Source organism: Trichosurus vulpecula, chromosome 5 (assembly GCF_011100635.1).
Source record: "Trichosurus vulpecula isolate mTriVul1 chromosome 5, mTriVul1.pri, whole genome shotgun sequence".
NCBI classification, from domain to species: domain Eukaryota; kingdom Metazoa; phylum Chordata; class Mammalia; order Diprotodontia; family Phalangeridae; genus Trichosurus; species Trichosurus vulpecula.
The window spans coordinates 62,692,789-62,709,279 of NC_050577.1; the positions used below are offsets into that span (position 1 = coordinate 62,692,789).

General features: G+C 38.8%; 1 protein-coding gene across 1 annotated transcript in view; it reads left to right on the forward strand.

Annotated features, from left to right (window-relative positions):
• ARMC3 (armadillo repeat containing 3) overlaps positions 1 to 16,491 on the forward strand; it is a 137,969-nt gene that overhangs the window by 43,264 nt on the left and 78,214 nt on the right. Inside the window, exons 8-10 of the mRNA XM_036761125.1 lie at positions 1,325 to 1,508; positions 12,612 to 12,764; positions 12,986 to 13,091. Coding sequence (XP_036617020.1) covers positions 1,325 to 1,508; positions 12,612 to 12,764; positions 12,986 to 13,091 — 443 coding nt within the window. The remainder of the gene's footprint in view (positions 1 to 1,324; positions 1,509 to 12,611; positions 12,765 to 12,985; positions 13,092 to 16,491) is intronic.

The window sequence follows — 16,491 nt, forward strand, 5'->3', positions numbered from 1 at the left end:
TGGTCAGACCTGAACTTTAGGGGATTCACTTTGGCAGTTGTGTGGAGAAGAGATTGGTGAGAGGAGACATGAGTCCAGGAGGCTAATGCAGTATCAGAGACAGCATGACCTAGTGGTTGGAAGGCAACACAGAGAATCAGTAATTATAATTCTGCCTGTGCAGTTCACATATCACATAATACCGGTTAAATCACCTTACTCTATCATTTGTCTGAGGCTGTGAATATGTTATGCTGCCCAAATAAGTGGAGGCATAAAAAATCATTTTTCTATGTCATGTCTTAAATACCAAACATTGATTTTTCTATATTCCTTTAGCTGTTTCATTGCCCAATTTTATATCATTTCAAGTCTGTTCTTACTGCAGCTTCTAAGCTTCAAAAAGACACACAGTATAAATATACATTTCTTTTCAGAAATTATAATTATTGTTGTTTGGTCCCAACTCATCTTTTCACTGCTGTAGGCAATTCAGAGTGAGGAAACCCCTCCTACTGGCGCAGATGGATAACTGTTTTACAGCTTGTAGTCTTAAAATGTTGAGTTGGGCACTGAGAAATTAAATGATAATTAAGTGCCCAGGGTCACAGAACCAGTGTGTGTCAGGCACATGACTTGAAATGGAGTGGTCTTAACTCTGAGATTGGCTCTTTGCCCACTGTACCAGGCTATCTTATCCCATCTCTGTTCTAACAATGAGAATTTTTAAAATCCTTATGATTATTTACACATACTATGTTGATTATTACAACTTTCAGAGAGGCTGGCTTTGCAGTCAAGCCCTGCATCTGACACCCACTGGCCCTATTCAGCCAGGAAAAGTCATTTCATCTCCACATGCTCCAGGCAGCGATCTGAAATCTCACGTTTTAGAAGAGTTACTAATCTGCCCTGGCAAACGGGGCCAAATAATACCTTAGAGCCAATTCATAATTTCTGGGAAGTTTACAAGATATCTTATTTTAGTCATTCCTTAGAAGAAATTGTAGAGACATAGTATCTTGTCAAAGCCCCTGGATCCTGGTTAGGTCTCAGACACTGCCATTACAATTGTGGTGGGTGGGCAGTAGGCAAAAAGTAAATGGAGGGAGAAAGAAGTTAAGCTTTAGCTGGGGTGGGGAACCCGAGGCCTTGAGGCCACATGTGGCCCTCTAGGTCTTCAAGTGCTGCCCTTTGTCCACCGGTTCCCCACCCCAGCTTAACAATACAGTCTCCCCCTGCCTCTGCAACAACACATTTACACAATGATTTTAGTCCCCCTTTACACAAAAGATTGAAGAAAATAAGATAAACAAATTAAAACCTTGTTTGTTTTTATTATTAGGAATTTAGTGATCTCCACATAGAAGCTCTTGCTGTGTTAGCCAATTGTCTTGAGGATGTGGATACCATGCAACAGCTTCAGCAGGCAGGAGGTCTTAAGAAACTCATGGCATTTGCAGAAAACACTATGTTTCCTGATATCCAGAAGAATGCAACTAAAGCACTTGCCAGAGCAGCTTATGATCGTATGTATAATTTTAAAAGCAAAATATACATATTTCCTTTGACATTTTAATTTTGCTTAGTGGGCTCTGTTTGCTTTAAAATACTAACCAGCCGACTGGCTAATCCTTTCACTTAAGGCTGGGTGAGGTCTGTCAAGCCAGGTAGCACAGAGATTCCTTTGTCAGTGGCATGAGACAAGAGGATAGCCTACAGATTAATAACCACCAATGTAATTTAGTCATGCTTCTATCTTTTTATAATTACTCATTCTCTACAGGGATTTTTTTATATTCTCTTATTTGCTGTGGATTTCAGGATTATATAGAATATGTGCATTATTTGTGATCTTGAAAGCTACTGTTTAAATAAGTCTGTGCCAGGAATGGTATCTATGCAGTAATTTTTCAAGTTGTAATCTAAAGTCTAGTAGTGCCATGTAACAGGATATGAAAAATTCTATATTCATAACTATACATAATAAGGTTTTCATTTCAGTGATGAGTTCTGCTAACATAAATCTGCAAATCTGGAGAGGTTTGTTTGTGTCAACAGAACCAAAGATGAAATTGCAGCTTTAATTTATATCTATTCGGGAGTATTTTATTTAACACAATATGTGATATAAGTTTTTTCCCCTTCTGTATCACTCCTCTTTCCAAGAATGACAGACAGGCTGGCTATTTTAGGTGAGTTACATTCTAAACATACATAACAAAGAAAACATTTCCTTCTTAATCCACACTAGAGACCTCCTTGTAACGCTTGCCCTAGTTCAACAAGCACAATTTCACTGACAGTTAGAAATTATACCTGTAGAAGGTATGACGAATTCTCCTGAGAAGTCTAGACCCAAAGAAAGGATTCGAGATCCACAAAACAGTGACAAATCACTCGCAGGGTGCGTTAAGGTTTGCCAAGTGCCTTTCAGACGAAACTGCCTTCCCTTTGCTTCTCACACTCGGGAGTCTGTCTCCCCACAACCTCGTAAGGTCGGTAGTGTAAGTGTTGTCTCTGTTTTACAGATCAGAAAACGGAGGCTAACTCATTTGCCCACGAACACCCAGGCAGTAAGCGTTTGAGGTGGGATTAGAATCCATGTCTTCTGCCTTCTTGTCAGTACCCTATGCTGCTTCTCAAGTTAAGGTTTTCTTTGTATGGTAAAAGTTGGTTTGTCCTTAGTCTACATAGAGCATGGTGTAATGGAAAGAACACTGGTCTTGGAGTCAGAAGACCTGTGTTCAAGTAATGACCTTGATACTGGGTATGTGACCCTAGACAGGGCCCTACTCTCTACGTCACAAGATCTTTGTGAGGAAAGTGGTTATTAACCTGCAAGCATTTATGTAAATGTGATATGGAGTCAGGAAGACCTGAGTTCAAATGTGACCTCAGACACTCACTAGCTGCGTGACCCTGGGCAAATCGCTTAACTTCTGTTTGTCTGAATCCCCTGGAGAAGAAAATGTCAAACCACTCTAGTATCTTTGCTAAGGAAATTCCATGGACTATATTGGTGTGCTAAGGTCCACAGGGTCACAAAGAGTTGAACACAACTGAATAACCAAACAATAGCAAATGTGTGATACAAACGTGCCGTCCTACTCGCCTTGGTGCACCAGTACAGGCTCCACATGCCTTCTCATACACATTCTTTTTTTAGTTTTTATTATTATATTTTGTTTTTATGTCACCTACATTTTCTAATATATCCCTTCCCCTACTTCCTAGAACCTCTTTTTTGCCAAGCTTTGTTAGCCTTCTCACTTTCAGGTGCAATTCCTCCTCTGTCCCCTTCCTCCGGGCTGAGAAATGTGGATCTGCTTTTTCCCACTCCTAACCTGATTTTGCACAGCAGTGACCTTTTCCTCCAGTGACTTTAGACCTTGGATCCGGTATTGATGAATCAATCATAAGGGACATCCTTAGCCTCACCCTCTCTGAACCTGGTCTAGAGAAGGGGCACTGTCCAGAACCCTCATCAAGGTAAGGTAGGACAGCCTACGCCACTGGGCCAAATGCCCTGTATCCCCACATCAGAAATATGGACCCATCCTGGGGGATTTGAAGCCTCATTCTAACCATGTAGCAGCCATTTGTATTGCTGCTTTTTCCCCTTTAAAATTTTCTTTTTTTAAATGTAAGTTTATCAATCATTAACAAACATTTCAATGTAGAGAACAAGTAAGAGCACTGTGTAAGAAACTATCTCATAACACGATTTTTAAAACAAATATGTCACTGTATTAAAGCTTAAACTATAGTTACAGAATTGTTCTATTTGTGTTTCTGTCTGTAAAAATTTAGTTGTGAGAAACGTGCTCACTCTAAACAAAAAACAATAATCATTGTGAAGCCAGGAAAGTTCTCATTTTAGCCAATTATTCTCTTACCAAGAATTCCACCTGGCCATGAGTGAATTTGGGAAAAAAGATTTTTATTTCATGTCATTTCTGACTGGTGACTTGGCTAGTAAGCCAGGCACAAGCACACCTTAAGCTAGTTACAAAAGCGCTTTTATATATCATCCAGATTGGAATGTCTCGCCTTGACCCACATTGGTCAGCGTGCACCAAGCCCCCACCCCCCTGATCACATCTTCTCATTTCCACATTTCAATTCCCCCCTCCCTTCTCATCTTCATTTTTTCCTTATACTTAAATAAAGGAAAGGCCAAAAATGCTTCTAGTCCCCTCCTCCTCCTCCTCTTTTATCTGCATCAGGTGGCGTGAGAAAGGATCCTTCTCAATTGCTGAGAGAATTGACAAAAGCCATGAGTTTGAAGGCTTGAACCCAGGATATCAGTGATAAAAGTCCCATTACCTAATACATCCTTTGTGAATGACACCTGGCCTGGCAGCTCTTTGAGATACAGGAAAAGGCCTTCTTAGAACAAAGAAAAGTAGTAGATGTGCTGATTTTCAGGCAGCCAACATCCCCCACTGCCCCTCCTCCTACCAGCAGTTTTATCTCTGACCTTATCGCCCAGTGTGACTTCAAATCAGGTTTTCAGATAATTTCTGCGGAAACAAAATTCAGTCGTACCTTACATAGTTACAGAATTATTCTGTTTGTGTTTCCTTCTGTTTTTATTGATACTTTTTTCATATCTGTCATTGCTTCCTAACTTATCACCACCACTACTACCCTTATAACAAATATATATAGCAAAACAAACAAAAGCTGTCACCAGAATGGCTGTGTCTCAGAATGCATTTCTCATTCTCCATCTCTAGTCCATCACCTCTCCCAAAGCACAGGCCAGGTCCTTCCAGCCAAACTGCCAGCACTGGGATTGCTGTCGTTGGTGGCATGGGCCCCCAAATGGCCTGCCTGTCCATGGAGACCTTCTCCCTGCAGTCCTTTGAAACGTTTCACCCTTCCATTGACAGCGTTGTCTTCTAATTCAGCAACTATGAACATCAAATACAGTAGGTTATCTGTCTTTCTCTTAGGATTGGGTTTCCTAGCTAAATGATCTTGAAGTACTCAACCTGTGCTTCAGAATCTCTTTTAAGATTGCCTTTTTTCCAGCCCCAAATAGCTTTTACATGCCTGAGGCCTTCTTTTCTGCCTAATGCTCAGTCTTGGTATGGGAGCTTTCAGTGTCCTATGAGAACAACCAAATATTTCACAAAATTCTATTTGTGCTCTTCAATCAAGGGAACCAATCAATCAAACAAGCATTTAAGTACCTATTGTGTGTACTAGGTAGGCACTGTGTTTTTTCCCCTCACAGTCCTTTTCCTGGCCTTTTGCAATTCAAAATTGTGCCTTTACTGCACTCTCATCCTGAAACATCCCTCAGCATCTGGGACTTACTCACCCTGGAACATCCAGCAACCTCCACATCCTCCTTACCATGGAATATCCCTTCACAAGACCTACCTCCACTTCTCACATTGGTGAATTCCTCTTGGAGCATCCATTTTGTGAAGTGGTCCAAGAAGGTCTGCCTTCAGGGCCTTCTGGCCCATTCCAGACTTTCTGGATTTCAAAATCATGCCCCTATACTAGGCATCTTCATTCCCTGCCTCCCCTTCCCTTTTAAGTCCTCTTTTGTACACTGCCTTCCCCTATTAGAATGTAAGCACTTGAGGGCAGGAACTGTTTTTCTTTTTACTTGTATTTGTATCCCCTGCACTTAATATAGTGCCTGGCACTTTATAATTACTCAGTAAATGTTTGCTTGCTTCCTCCCTTCCTAGATACTAGGGATAGAGAGGGTATGAAGACAGAATTTAAAGTGTCCCTGCCTTTCAGAAACATACAGTTTAAGGAGTGAGACAACATATATGCAAAAACAGGTATAAAGAAAACAATACAAAGCACATACTGGGGAGCCATGAAGAAGAAGGCAGTGGCAGCTGAAGGGATGAGGAGATACCTCAAGCAGATAGACTTGCTTGAACTCAGCCTTGAAGGAAGGTGAGCATTCCAGGAATGGGAGACATCCATTGCAAAGTCACAGAGAGTTAAGATAGCATGTCATGTGGGAGTAACAACAGCCAGGAGGGCAGTACATAGTATGGGGGGGGGATGTGCTAGAATACTGGAAAGGTAGGCTGGGTGAGGTTGTCAAGAGTGTTTAATGCCCAACAGAAGTTTCTTTTTGATTCTGAAGGTGCATCATAGGGTATCAGTGGAATTTCCTGAGTAAAGGAATGATATGGTCAGACCTGCGCTTTAGGAAAATTGTCCTCAATCTAATGTAAGCCCACCTACCTTGCCTATCATCCATAGCCCTGCCTAATTTAAAAAATGTGGGGCTGACTTCTAAGTGCCCAGTGGCACTATCTCCCAACACCAAAGTCACATTCTGCTTTATCTGATAACAAGGTTGGGGATATGATCGCTAGTTCTCGGAGAGCCACCAGGATTGGAGAAGCAGACCAGATGACCTGTAATGAGTGATTCTATCGGTCCCACAGTGACAGTAGGTAAGACATTAGGATAGAGCCTAAGGGAACACAACTCTGGGAGCTTCACACTGGATGACTGGAAATCATAGAGACCAAGACTAATGTGAAGGAATTCTTCTTCTCTGGCTCTTACAATTATGTGAGTGACATGTTTGATGGACCCTATTGATAGGTGCAGGTACTCGCTGGAGCAGCTTGGTTACTAGGGACCTGTCTCTAGGTGATACATCTGCATTTAGCACCCTCAGCTCTTACTGCCTGAGGGTGGCACTGCCTTTGAATGAGCCAGGCTAATTGGTGATGTTAATCAGCCCAGTAAGCACATGAGATGCATGTTTCTCACAAATGCCTATGCCAACAAGACTCCAAAGCAGTATTATCCTTTCTTAACCTCTGGGAGGTTCTGGGAGGGATTCCTAATCTCCCTTATCTGAGTCTTCATCTCTAGTCTCCAAATCTTTTTATAGTCATGTTCAAAGCTGGAAGCCAACAGCAAGCCAGATCCAGGAAACAGAAAAACGGTGTGGGATGGGGTGGAGAATGCAAAAAGCCTCTGCCCTATGCTATGGCATCAGAGGTCACAACCTTCTTGTTTCATGCCTTTCTTGTTGAACTAATTGTTACTCTGTGCCTTCGGAGACCCTGGACTCTGCTCGCCTTCCTAGGCCTATGTATACTCCTGTGCTGATACAGCTTCGGGACTCTGGACTCAGTCTTCCTACCTTGACTTCTATGCCCACCTGATCTTCCCTTTATTGAGTGAACATCTAGTTTTAACCCTTTGTCTTCCATTTCCATCACTTTAGCTAAACTCCAGTCTTCCTGCTGTGCCTTCTCATTTATCTCCCTAAGATCACTAGGTGGCTCAAAGGATAAAAAACTGGGCCTAAAGTCAGGAAGGTCTGAGTTCAAATCTCACCTCAGACACTTTACAAGCTGTGTGAACCTGGGCAAGTCACTTAACTTCTGTCTGCCTTAGTTCCTTCAACTATAAAATGTGGATAATAATAGCACCTACTTCCTAGGGTTGTTGGGGGATCAAAGGAGACATTTGTAAAGGCTGCACAGTGCCTGGCACATAGTAAACATATACTAAATGCTTCCTTCCTTTCTTCTTTCCTTCCTTCCCTCTCTCTTTCCCTTCCTTCCCCCCCTCCCTTCTTCCTTCCTTCTTTCTTTCATCCTTTCCTTCCTCCCTGCCTCCCTCCCTCCTTCCTTCCTTTTTCCTTCGCTTAATTTATCCTCCACTCAGCTGCCAAATAGATATTCCTGAAGCACAGACCTGACCATACTCAAAAAGTTTCAGTGTTTCTCTGTTGCCTCCAGGATAAAATACAGACTCCTCAGTTTGGCATTTAAAACCCTTAAAATACTTCTTCAGTGGATGCCAGTTAGGCCTCCAGTGCATTCCTCATTTCTACTTCCTAGAACTCTTAGGCTTTTTTCAAAGCTCAGCTCAAATGCCACCTCTTACATGAGACCATTCCTGATCCCTTCAGAAACTAGCACTCTCCCTCCCCAAATCTACCATCTACCTGTAGCAATTACTTTGTACTTATTTATAGGTGTATGCTTTGTTCTCCCTGCTCTAAACTCCCCAGATAAGCCATTTGAAGTCAGGGACATTCTTGTCTCTGTATCCCTGGCACCAGCAGTGCCTAGCACACAGTAGGCATTTAATAAATGCTTGATGACTGATTAGCTAATCCTGTCCCTCCCAAGTCCTAATATGACAAACTAAAAGCTCAAAATGTAAAACAAAATCACATCTGAAAAACGTCAATAATAAATAGTACCTGAAATACAAAAACATTCACTATCTTTTGTGTGTGGATCCCTATCTTGAACCCTAGAAAATGTCAAGTGTGTACATCTTGGCAGACCCTATCTCTAAGAGTTAGGCATCTAGGTGGTGTAGGGGGTAGAGCATTGGATGTGGAGTCAAGAACACTTGAGTTCATAATCTCACTTCACACACTTACAAGCTGTATGACCCTGGGCAAGTTGCTCAACTTCTCCCACGTCCGGTTTCCTTATCAGGAAAATGGGGAAAATTTACCATATCTACTTTTGTTCTTGTTGAGTTATTTTTCAGTCATGTCGGACTCTTTATGAATCCATTTGGGGTTTTCTTGGCAGATATATTGGAGTGATTTGCCATGTCCTTCTCCAGCTAATTTTACAGATAAGGAAACGGAGGCAAACAGGGTTAAGTGACTTGCCCAGGGTCACACAGCTAGTAAGTGTCTGAGGCCAGATTTGAACTCAGGAAGATGAGCCTTCCTGTCTCCAGGCCCAAAGCTCTATCTACTGTGCCACCTAGCTGCCCTTCTGCATCTACTCTGTAGGGTTATTGTGAAGACCAAATGCAATTACATAAAGTGCTATATAAATGCACTACATGCCCTCATTACAAAGTATAGAAGAATAGCAAATCTTTGGAAGGAGTTTCCACACTGGGGATTCCCTGTGGTGATGAAATCACAACTCCTGCTCCTTCCTCTGATCCCCAATGCCAAGAAGCATATGTGAAATGTTTTTAAAATAGTGGCCATAAAACAGGAAATTCAACTGAGGTGAGTGAAAAAGTTACGTATCCCCACCTCCCCACCATGTGTAAAACCAAGATTGCTAAGCCTTTGACCTGACACCAGGAGCATGAAAGAGTTCATTACGCTGCTCCCAGCTAGGTTTATGGATTCGCATTAACTTGGCATTAGGGATCAAAGTGACACAATGGCAGCTCCTTGGAATGGGAAAGAAATTAGTATGAAGGAGAGTTTTTGTGACGACAAAATTCCATTTCTTTTTTTTTTAAAGTAGCACTAAAAAACACTGTTTTAAGGTTCATTACTGTACTAACAGCTTACTTTGCCTATGCATCTTCACTGTTTCTGTAATTAAAATGTAAATGCTTCTCTTGGTGTAGGAATTCAACGAAGTACTGAGCTAATATGTTTTTTTTTCATCTTTAAAATCTGTTATAACCACACAGCAGTCTGCACTTTTGAGGTTTGGTGAACACAGCTGGATTTTTAGAACATTCCCAGCAGGGTTGGGAAACTAATTACCTGCGATATTGATTTAAATGATTTTTTTTTTGCCTCTACAATAATTATATATGTACTGTTTGGGGGGGGGGGTGTAACAGTTACCTACCATAAAGCCAGTTTCCTAAATTAGTTCTATTGACAATGATGTTAAGGTGCCATTTTTGAAAAAGTGACATTGGTAGATGTCTATTTCGAAAGCTGGATAAAGATATGTCATGCAGCACTTTGTGAACATAATTACTCAGATCAAATATCATGGTTAGATGGAATCTTCCTAATGTTGTATTTTGGGAATGAAGATTCAAATGTTTTAATATGGACTTTTAAAAACTAAACATTTATGGACAGGCTGAATTCAATTTTTAAACTGAGAGGCTAAAAGATTAAAAGAATAGAATGATGAGAAAAAGTTCATTAATAGATGGCTTGAATTTCTTGAACAGAAGAAGACTGTATTGACCATATTACGTCTACTCTTTCTAGTTCAGTACGTTCAGATGAGTGAAGGGTCAAAGATAGTGACTGTTAAAAAGATGATTTGTTGTTGCATGTGAATAGCTAATCACTGTAGAAGGAAAGTATTTGACAATTAAAAATAACATTTAGTTGCCAATAATTTTGGAAAAAATCTTGAATAGTACTTTTGAATTAAAATGAAATGAACACTTTTAAAATTAAATTTATTTCTCCATGTAATTCTTATCATGAATTAAGATTTTTTGAACCTGAAGGATCAGTCTTTTATATAGCAGTTATGGCTAACATAATTAGTCATCCTTTCTTTATGATGTAAATGTATTTTATTGAAAGTTAATTTATGAAGAATCTAAGCCCATGACCAAACTTTACAAAGAATAATTAACTAAATTGGTAAGAAACAGACCAACTGTGAACTCTGTTACTTGTCAAACCAGTCTCCTGTACCTCTCTAGGGCATTTGAAGCATAATATGTACAACAATTTTTTGCCTAGCACGCGCTTTTGATAAAATAGAAATTAAATGACTTAGAATTCGCTTCAGAAGATAAAAGTGGTTATTGTAGCATTTAATAGTTGTCCACTTCAAGTTGATAAAATTATTTAATCGTGTTTATTTACTAATTTTATTTTTATTCATAACAAATCCAGCCAAATCCAAAGGCAAAGATAGAAAAAGGAAAGTAGCTGATGTTTAGGGGAAAACATATTTATATTTTTCATTCTGGTTTTCTGTGACATATCCATATTCTCTCTCTCCACACATATATATGTGTATGTATACACACACACAGTCCTTGGGGGAAGAAGATTTTTATTCTTTATATTTGTATCCCTAGCATCTAATATGGCATATGGCACATAGTAGGCCTTTAATAAATGCTTGTTCATATATACATACATATATGTATTCATATCTCCATGTATGTCATATACATAGATATCCATAAAGCTATGGTTTACAAATGCTTTCATTATTTTAATTCCCATTTATCATTATAAATTATGATTTCAAGCTTTGTCCTCCACTAGCTTCCTTTTCTTACATGACCCAAACATGATGTCCAAAGTCATGCCAGTAGAATGTTAGGGCAGAGAGGGCTCAGCATGCTTGAAAAGCCTTAGAGCATGGACTATATGTCAGTATTCTGAGGTCCAGCCTAGCTGAGTCCAGAGAAACTGATCACGCACATTAAATACAGAGTGGTGAATTATTCTACCACAGTAAGTAATGAAAACCATCTACTAAGGCATGTATTAATTGTGGGAGTGCCCAAACTGAAGAAATAATTGGTCCATGAGGTATGCATATATATAAAAATAAAAGACCAATTATGTCATGTTAAGTTTAATTAAAACCCTGAACATCCAATATAATTTTTCTTAGGTTGGTCTGATCTTTTGCTTCTTTCTCAGAATCAATGTAAATAATAATTGTTTTTGTTTTAGCCAGAAACCCAGAGGATCTTCCCCTCTCAGATCCAATTTTTTTTAAAACAGGCCATTCTCTGCATCATTTCCAATTAAGCCTTAAGCTCTGCTTCAGTCAAACTGAGACCTGTTAAAGACCTTAGCTTGAAAAGGCCAAGGTCTCCCATTGCATCTGGAACCATCTCCAGTTGTCCTAATCTATATCTGGCCACCGGACACAGATGGCTCTGGAGGAGAAAGTGAGGCTGTTGATTTTGCACAGCCCTCTCTCACTTAAATCCAATTCACTTGCATGTCATGGCATCATCTTCCTGATGTCATGGTCCTCTTCAAGAACCAAGAACAAACAGCAATCAAGAGGGGCAGCATGGTGTAATGAATAAGGGACTGATCTTGAAATTAGGAACACTTGGGTTCAAAAGTCCTGCCTCTGATATATATCATTTGATTCTGGACAAGTCATTTAACCTCTTGGTAGCCCCAAACAATTCTCTGAAACCATATATTACAGACAGTGTTGCCATACTCTCATCTGTAGCTGGGGGACACTTTCCTTACCAAGAATTTCCTAGATTGATGAAACCGCAGATCTGGACTCCATCCCTTGCCCCCAGGTACCTTTTAATTAACCATCAAGTTATTGTGGGTGTACTGGAGTTAGCTCACACCTGATCAAAGGAATCAATTGTTAAATTTTCAGTGTGAGCATTTATATCCTTGAAAACTGGCCTATGGCACAAATCAGAGCTTGATTTCTTGTTTTGTTGATTGTTTACACTTAAGAAAGGAATGGAGAAAAATATCAATGATACAGATTAAATATGAAAGTGTCTCATGCATACAATTTTTTCAGAGAGCCAGTTTTTTTAACACTGACCAGTATCCCTCTGATTGACAGTCTATAATTGGTAGCCTGCTAGCCTCTTTTTAAAGGATAATTTCCATGACGACAGAATTAGAAAAAATTATATTCTATAACACTATAAAGTGTGAATAATAAGTTCATTGGCTTAGAGGCTAAATAGGTAGAAATTCTCTATTCTTTAGCCTCTTTGTCACTAAAGTTGAAAGTAATATTCTTGAATTACTTACTTTAGTGCTTATTTTCCCATTAATTGCCTGCTCCTTGCTCCCTCGTAGCAGTTTTTAAAAAGTAATTATATTTTTATCTTTTTTATTTTATTTTTATTTATATTTGTATTGTATTTTATATTTATATTATTTATATTTTCTTCATAAAAAGCTGAAAATAGAAAAGTTCTACATGAACAAGAAGTAGAGAAGTGTCTCATAACCCTTTTGGGAGCTGAAAATGATGGAACAAAAGCTGCAGCTGCCGAGGTGATTTCAGCAATGTCTGAGAGTTTGGCCAGCAAAGAGTTTTTTAATACTCAAGGTAATATGAAATATAATAATAATATAATACATATTAATATAATAATATAATAAGCACTGACACTTGTTTAGTCATTTTCAGTCATTCCCGATTGTTTGTGACCTGTTTTGGGGGGTTTCCTGGCAAAGATATTGGAGTGACTTGCCATTTTCTTCTCCAGGGCATTATCCTCTAATGTCTTTTAGTTTATGTAGTCACATTTTTTATCTATATTTTTAAAGGGATCCCACAGATAGTTCAGTTGCTGAGAAGTGAAAATGATGATGTAAAAGAAGCTGCCTCTCTCGCGTTGGCCAACCTGACAACAGGGAATCAAGCCAATGCAAAGTAAGTCTAAAGATCTTGTATCCTTACTTGTCATTTGACTGTTCAGCACTGCAGGCTGTCCCAATGACCATCTTTTCATTTCAAAGTAATTTTCTTAATCTTCCCAGGTGTCTTGTTGTAGACCAGTCCCTCCAGATCACTTATAAAAGCATAATGAATCATAAAAAATACTTTCTGGTGGCACTGAGAAATCCCTATTTTCTGGTTTGTTGAATTTGTGAAGACCATTTGATTCAGGCAAAATGGTAAATGCCAGTTAAAATTTTTTTTAAATAATCCTGAAGAACTAGAAAGAAATCAAGATGTTAAAAGAATGTCCTATAGAAAAATGCCAGTGCCTGTTCTAGGAATCAATATCTGGACACCAAAGTTGTTCTATAAAATGCTATACAAGTTTTCAGGAAATTCTTGAAGAATATAATAATTTATCTATTTGTCACCAGAACTGCCATTTTTCACAAAAATGTTTCTTTGGTGATAGCATTACTAAAATTAATGTTTTTCACTTAGAAAAAAAATGCCTTTCAAACATATACTATCTCTCTTTTTCTTACTCACTTCTTTCTTCCTTCTCCCCAACCTTTTTGTCTTTCCATTTCTCCTAGACAAATATTTTATGATAGCTAAATGGAATGACAAAATTTAACATGGCAAAAATACATATCATCAAAGAAAAATAACAGTCCCATTAGTAATCTTTGACATATTCAGTAGTTTTTCAAAGTAATATTCATTATTATTTTGCAAGGGCATGCAGAATACCATATCGTAGTAAATAGTTGTTTCAAACAACAGATTTACTAAAAGTTCAAGATAATCACATTGGTGAAGTTGGGTACCAGAGGTACTAAAAAGTTATCTAGCTTTTCTAAGGGATTTGGAATAAATATCCTGATGTGATAAAAGCTGTCTTGGATTTTATCTTTACAAAGATTTAAAGAATTCATGGAAAACTGGCCACAGGCTAATTCTTGAAATAACAGTTTTCCTTTTAGTTTTTTCCATTCAGCTCAGACCTGCTTATTTTGAAGATTTTGTCATTTATATACTCATTTTTGTAATGTTTTATAATAATTGTGCACAAAATAAAAAAGGACTAAATGTTGTTTGACTTTTCTTTCATATTTAAATCCTTATGAAAATAAATAAGGTAATGTACTATAACATGAATTTGTCATCTGTTAGATCAGGCTTTGTTCTTTCATATTCCTAATTGCTACTATTCATTTTAACTCATTATCCATTATTCTGATTCCTTGTGTTCCTTCTTTGGGTAAAGGAAATGGGTTCTGAATAAGGGCTAACTATATAGCTGCTATTGATCCTCATCTTCGCAACTATTTAACCCTAGTCAAAATTCTAACACCCCTGACAGAAATTTATATAAGTTGTCATTTGAATTGAAAAAAAAAGTTTATCAGGAAAACACTCAATTTTGCCATTATTTTGCTAAATTCTATGTTATAAGGTAGAAGACTATTTAGATTCAACCAGAGTAATAAAAACAAAAATATTTAGTCATTAATATAGAAAGACCTCCTAACAAGCCTGTTAGAATGGTTAATTCATAAATTCATCCTGTAGTATAAATCTAATGTGGTATGAATAATTCGGGGGTAGCTACGTGGTACAGTGGATAGACGCATCCCTGTGACTTCAGATCTGGCCTCAGACACTTACTGTGTGACCCTGGGCAGGTCAATTTTCTCTATTTGCCTCAATTTCTTCATCTTCAAATGAGAATGAAATGACAAACCACTCCAGTATCTTTTCCAAGAAAACCCCAAATGGGGTCATGATTTGAACATGACTGAAACAGCTGGACAACAACAAAAAATGCATAATGTAATCAAAAACAGAAAAGAAATGCTATTTTAATTTTTTTTAAAATACTTTTCTATTGTGATTTGTAAAAATTAAGTTCCACCATATTCAGAGCACAGTGTTACCACCTTGTCATAAAATGTGGAATAGGACTTTAGCAGGTTTTTTAAAATGACTATATTATCTAAAAGTTCATTTTAGAGATAGCATTGATAGAATAAAACAATGTAAATAGAGTACAGTAAAAACTGCGATGGTAACAAAGCCCTGAGTTCTTTCTCTATTATCTCATTTTCCAAATAAACTTAAGCATCAAAGTTTGTTTCTATTTTACATTATAATTATTGTGAATGGAAATATAATTATCTCTGACCTTGAATATATGAAGCAACGTTTAACCTCTTCTTGCTGACTTGCTGTCATCATCACTGGGAATATTGATTGTTGAACCGAGCTGTAACATGGCAATGCCTCTAAGAAAATTGAGGGCCACACACTCAATTGCCTGAGCTACCCGTGTTTTCTTTTGTTGCTGTGCTATTTGTAAACCGAAGTTTTCTGCTTCCCTCTTTGATATAATTTCTCAGTCCTGTCAGAGGATCTGCCCGTAGCAACCACTCTTCCCTTCTCATTTTCCTCTCCTGATTTGCTAGGACTTGGGAAACCAGTGACCAGACTTATTAAGAGTTGTGCACAAAGTAAAACTAAATGTGCTCTGAGGGAAGGCCTACCTACATTTTTTTTTCCTATAAATGAAAGTACATGGAGTTTGCAGTATGTATTTTGACTGCTCAGAAGCCTTTGTTTGTTTGTTTCCTGGTTCTCATCATTGTATTCCATAGGTGAACATGGCTAGCAAACACCTACCTCTTTTTCTCCTGAAACCAGAAAATGAAAGCAGGAAGCCATCCCTCTTCTCCTGATATCAAACTGGTTTTCTAATCACCATCCTCCACAGTCTCGTCCCTTACTGGTCCCTAGCCAGCTCTGGCCTCTCCTTCTGTTTGGCCTTTGAGGATTCCTGTTCTAGTATTTTAAACAAACTTTGTATCATAGAGCTAGAGCGTGAAGGAACCTCAGAGGCCAACCCCAACATTTTACAGATGGGAGACTGAGGCCCAGAGAGCCTAAACTGTGTCAGAATTAGATTCTAACCCAAGTGCTTTGACTCCAAAGACTGTACTCTTTCCATTTCCCTTCCTCTTTTCCTCTTGCACTCCTGCATAGACTTGCCTGCTCCCCCGTCCTCTCCCCCGCCTCCGAAGGCCTCACCCCACCTCCAAAAGAGACTAATCCTTGTTCATCTCCTTCAGTACTAGATGTGCCTTCTCTCACTATCCGTGGAAGAAGGGTAAGCGTACTTGGTCCCCACTGCCACTTCCATACCATTTCTCTGCCATTAACACTTAGCAACTTTTTTCTCCTTTGAAGTCCTCTTGATCCAGATAGATAACCCTCTCCAAACCCTGATGGCAATCCTCTCTGTCCCCAAATCATTCCCCGGGAATTAGTGCCTGGCTCACAGTCTTTCCCTCCCCTCCAACCACTGCCCTCATCCTTGGGTACTTCCATATAC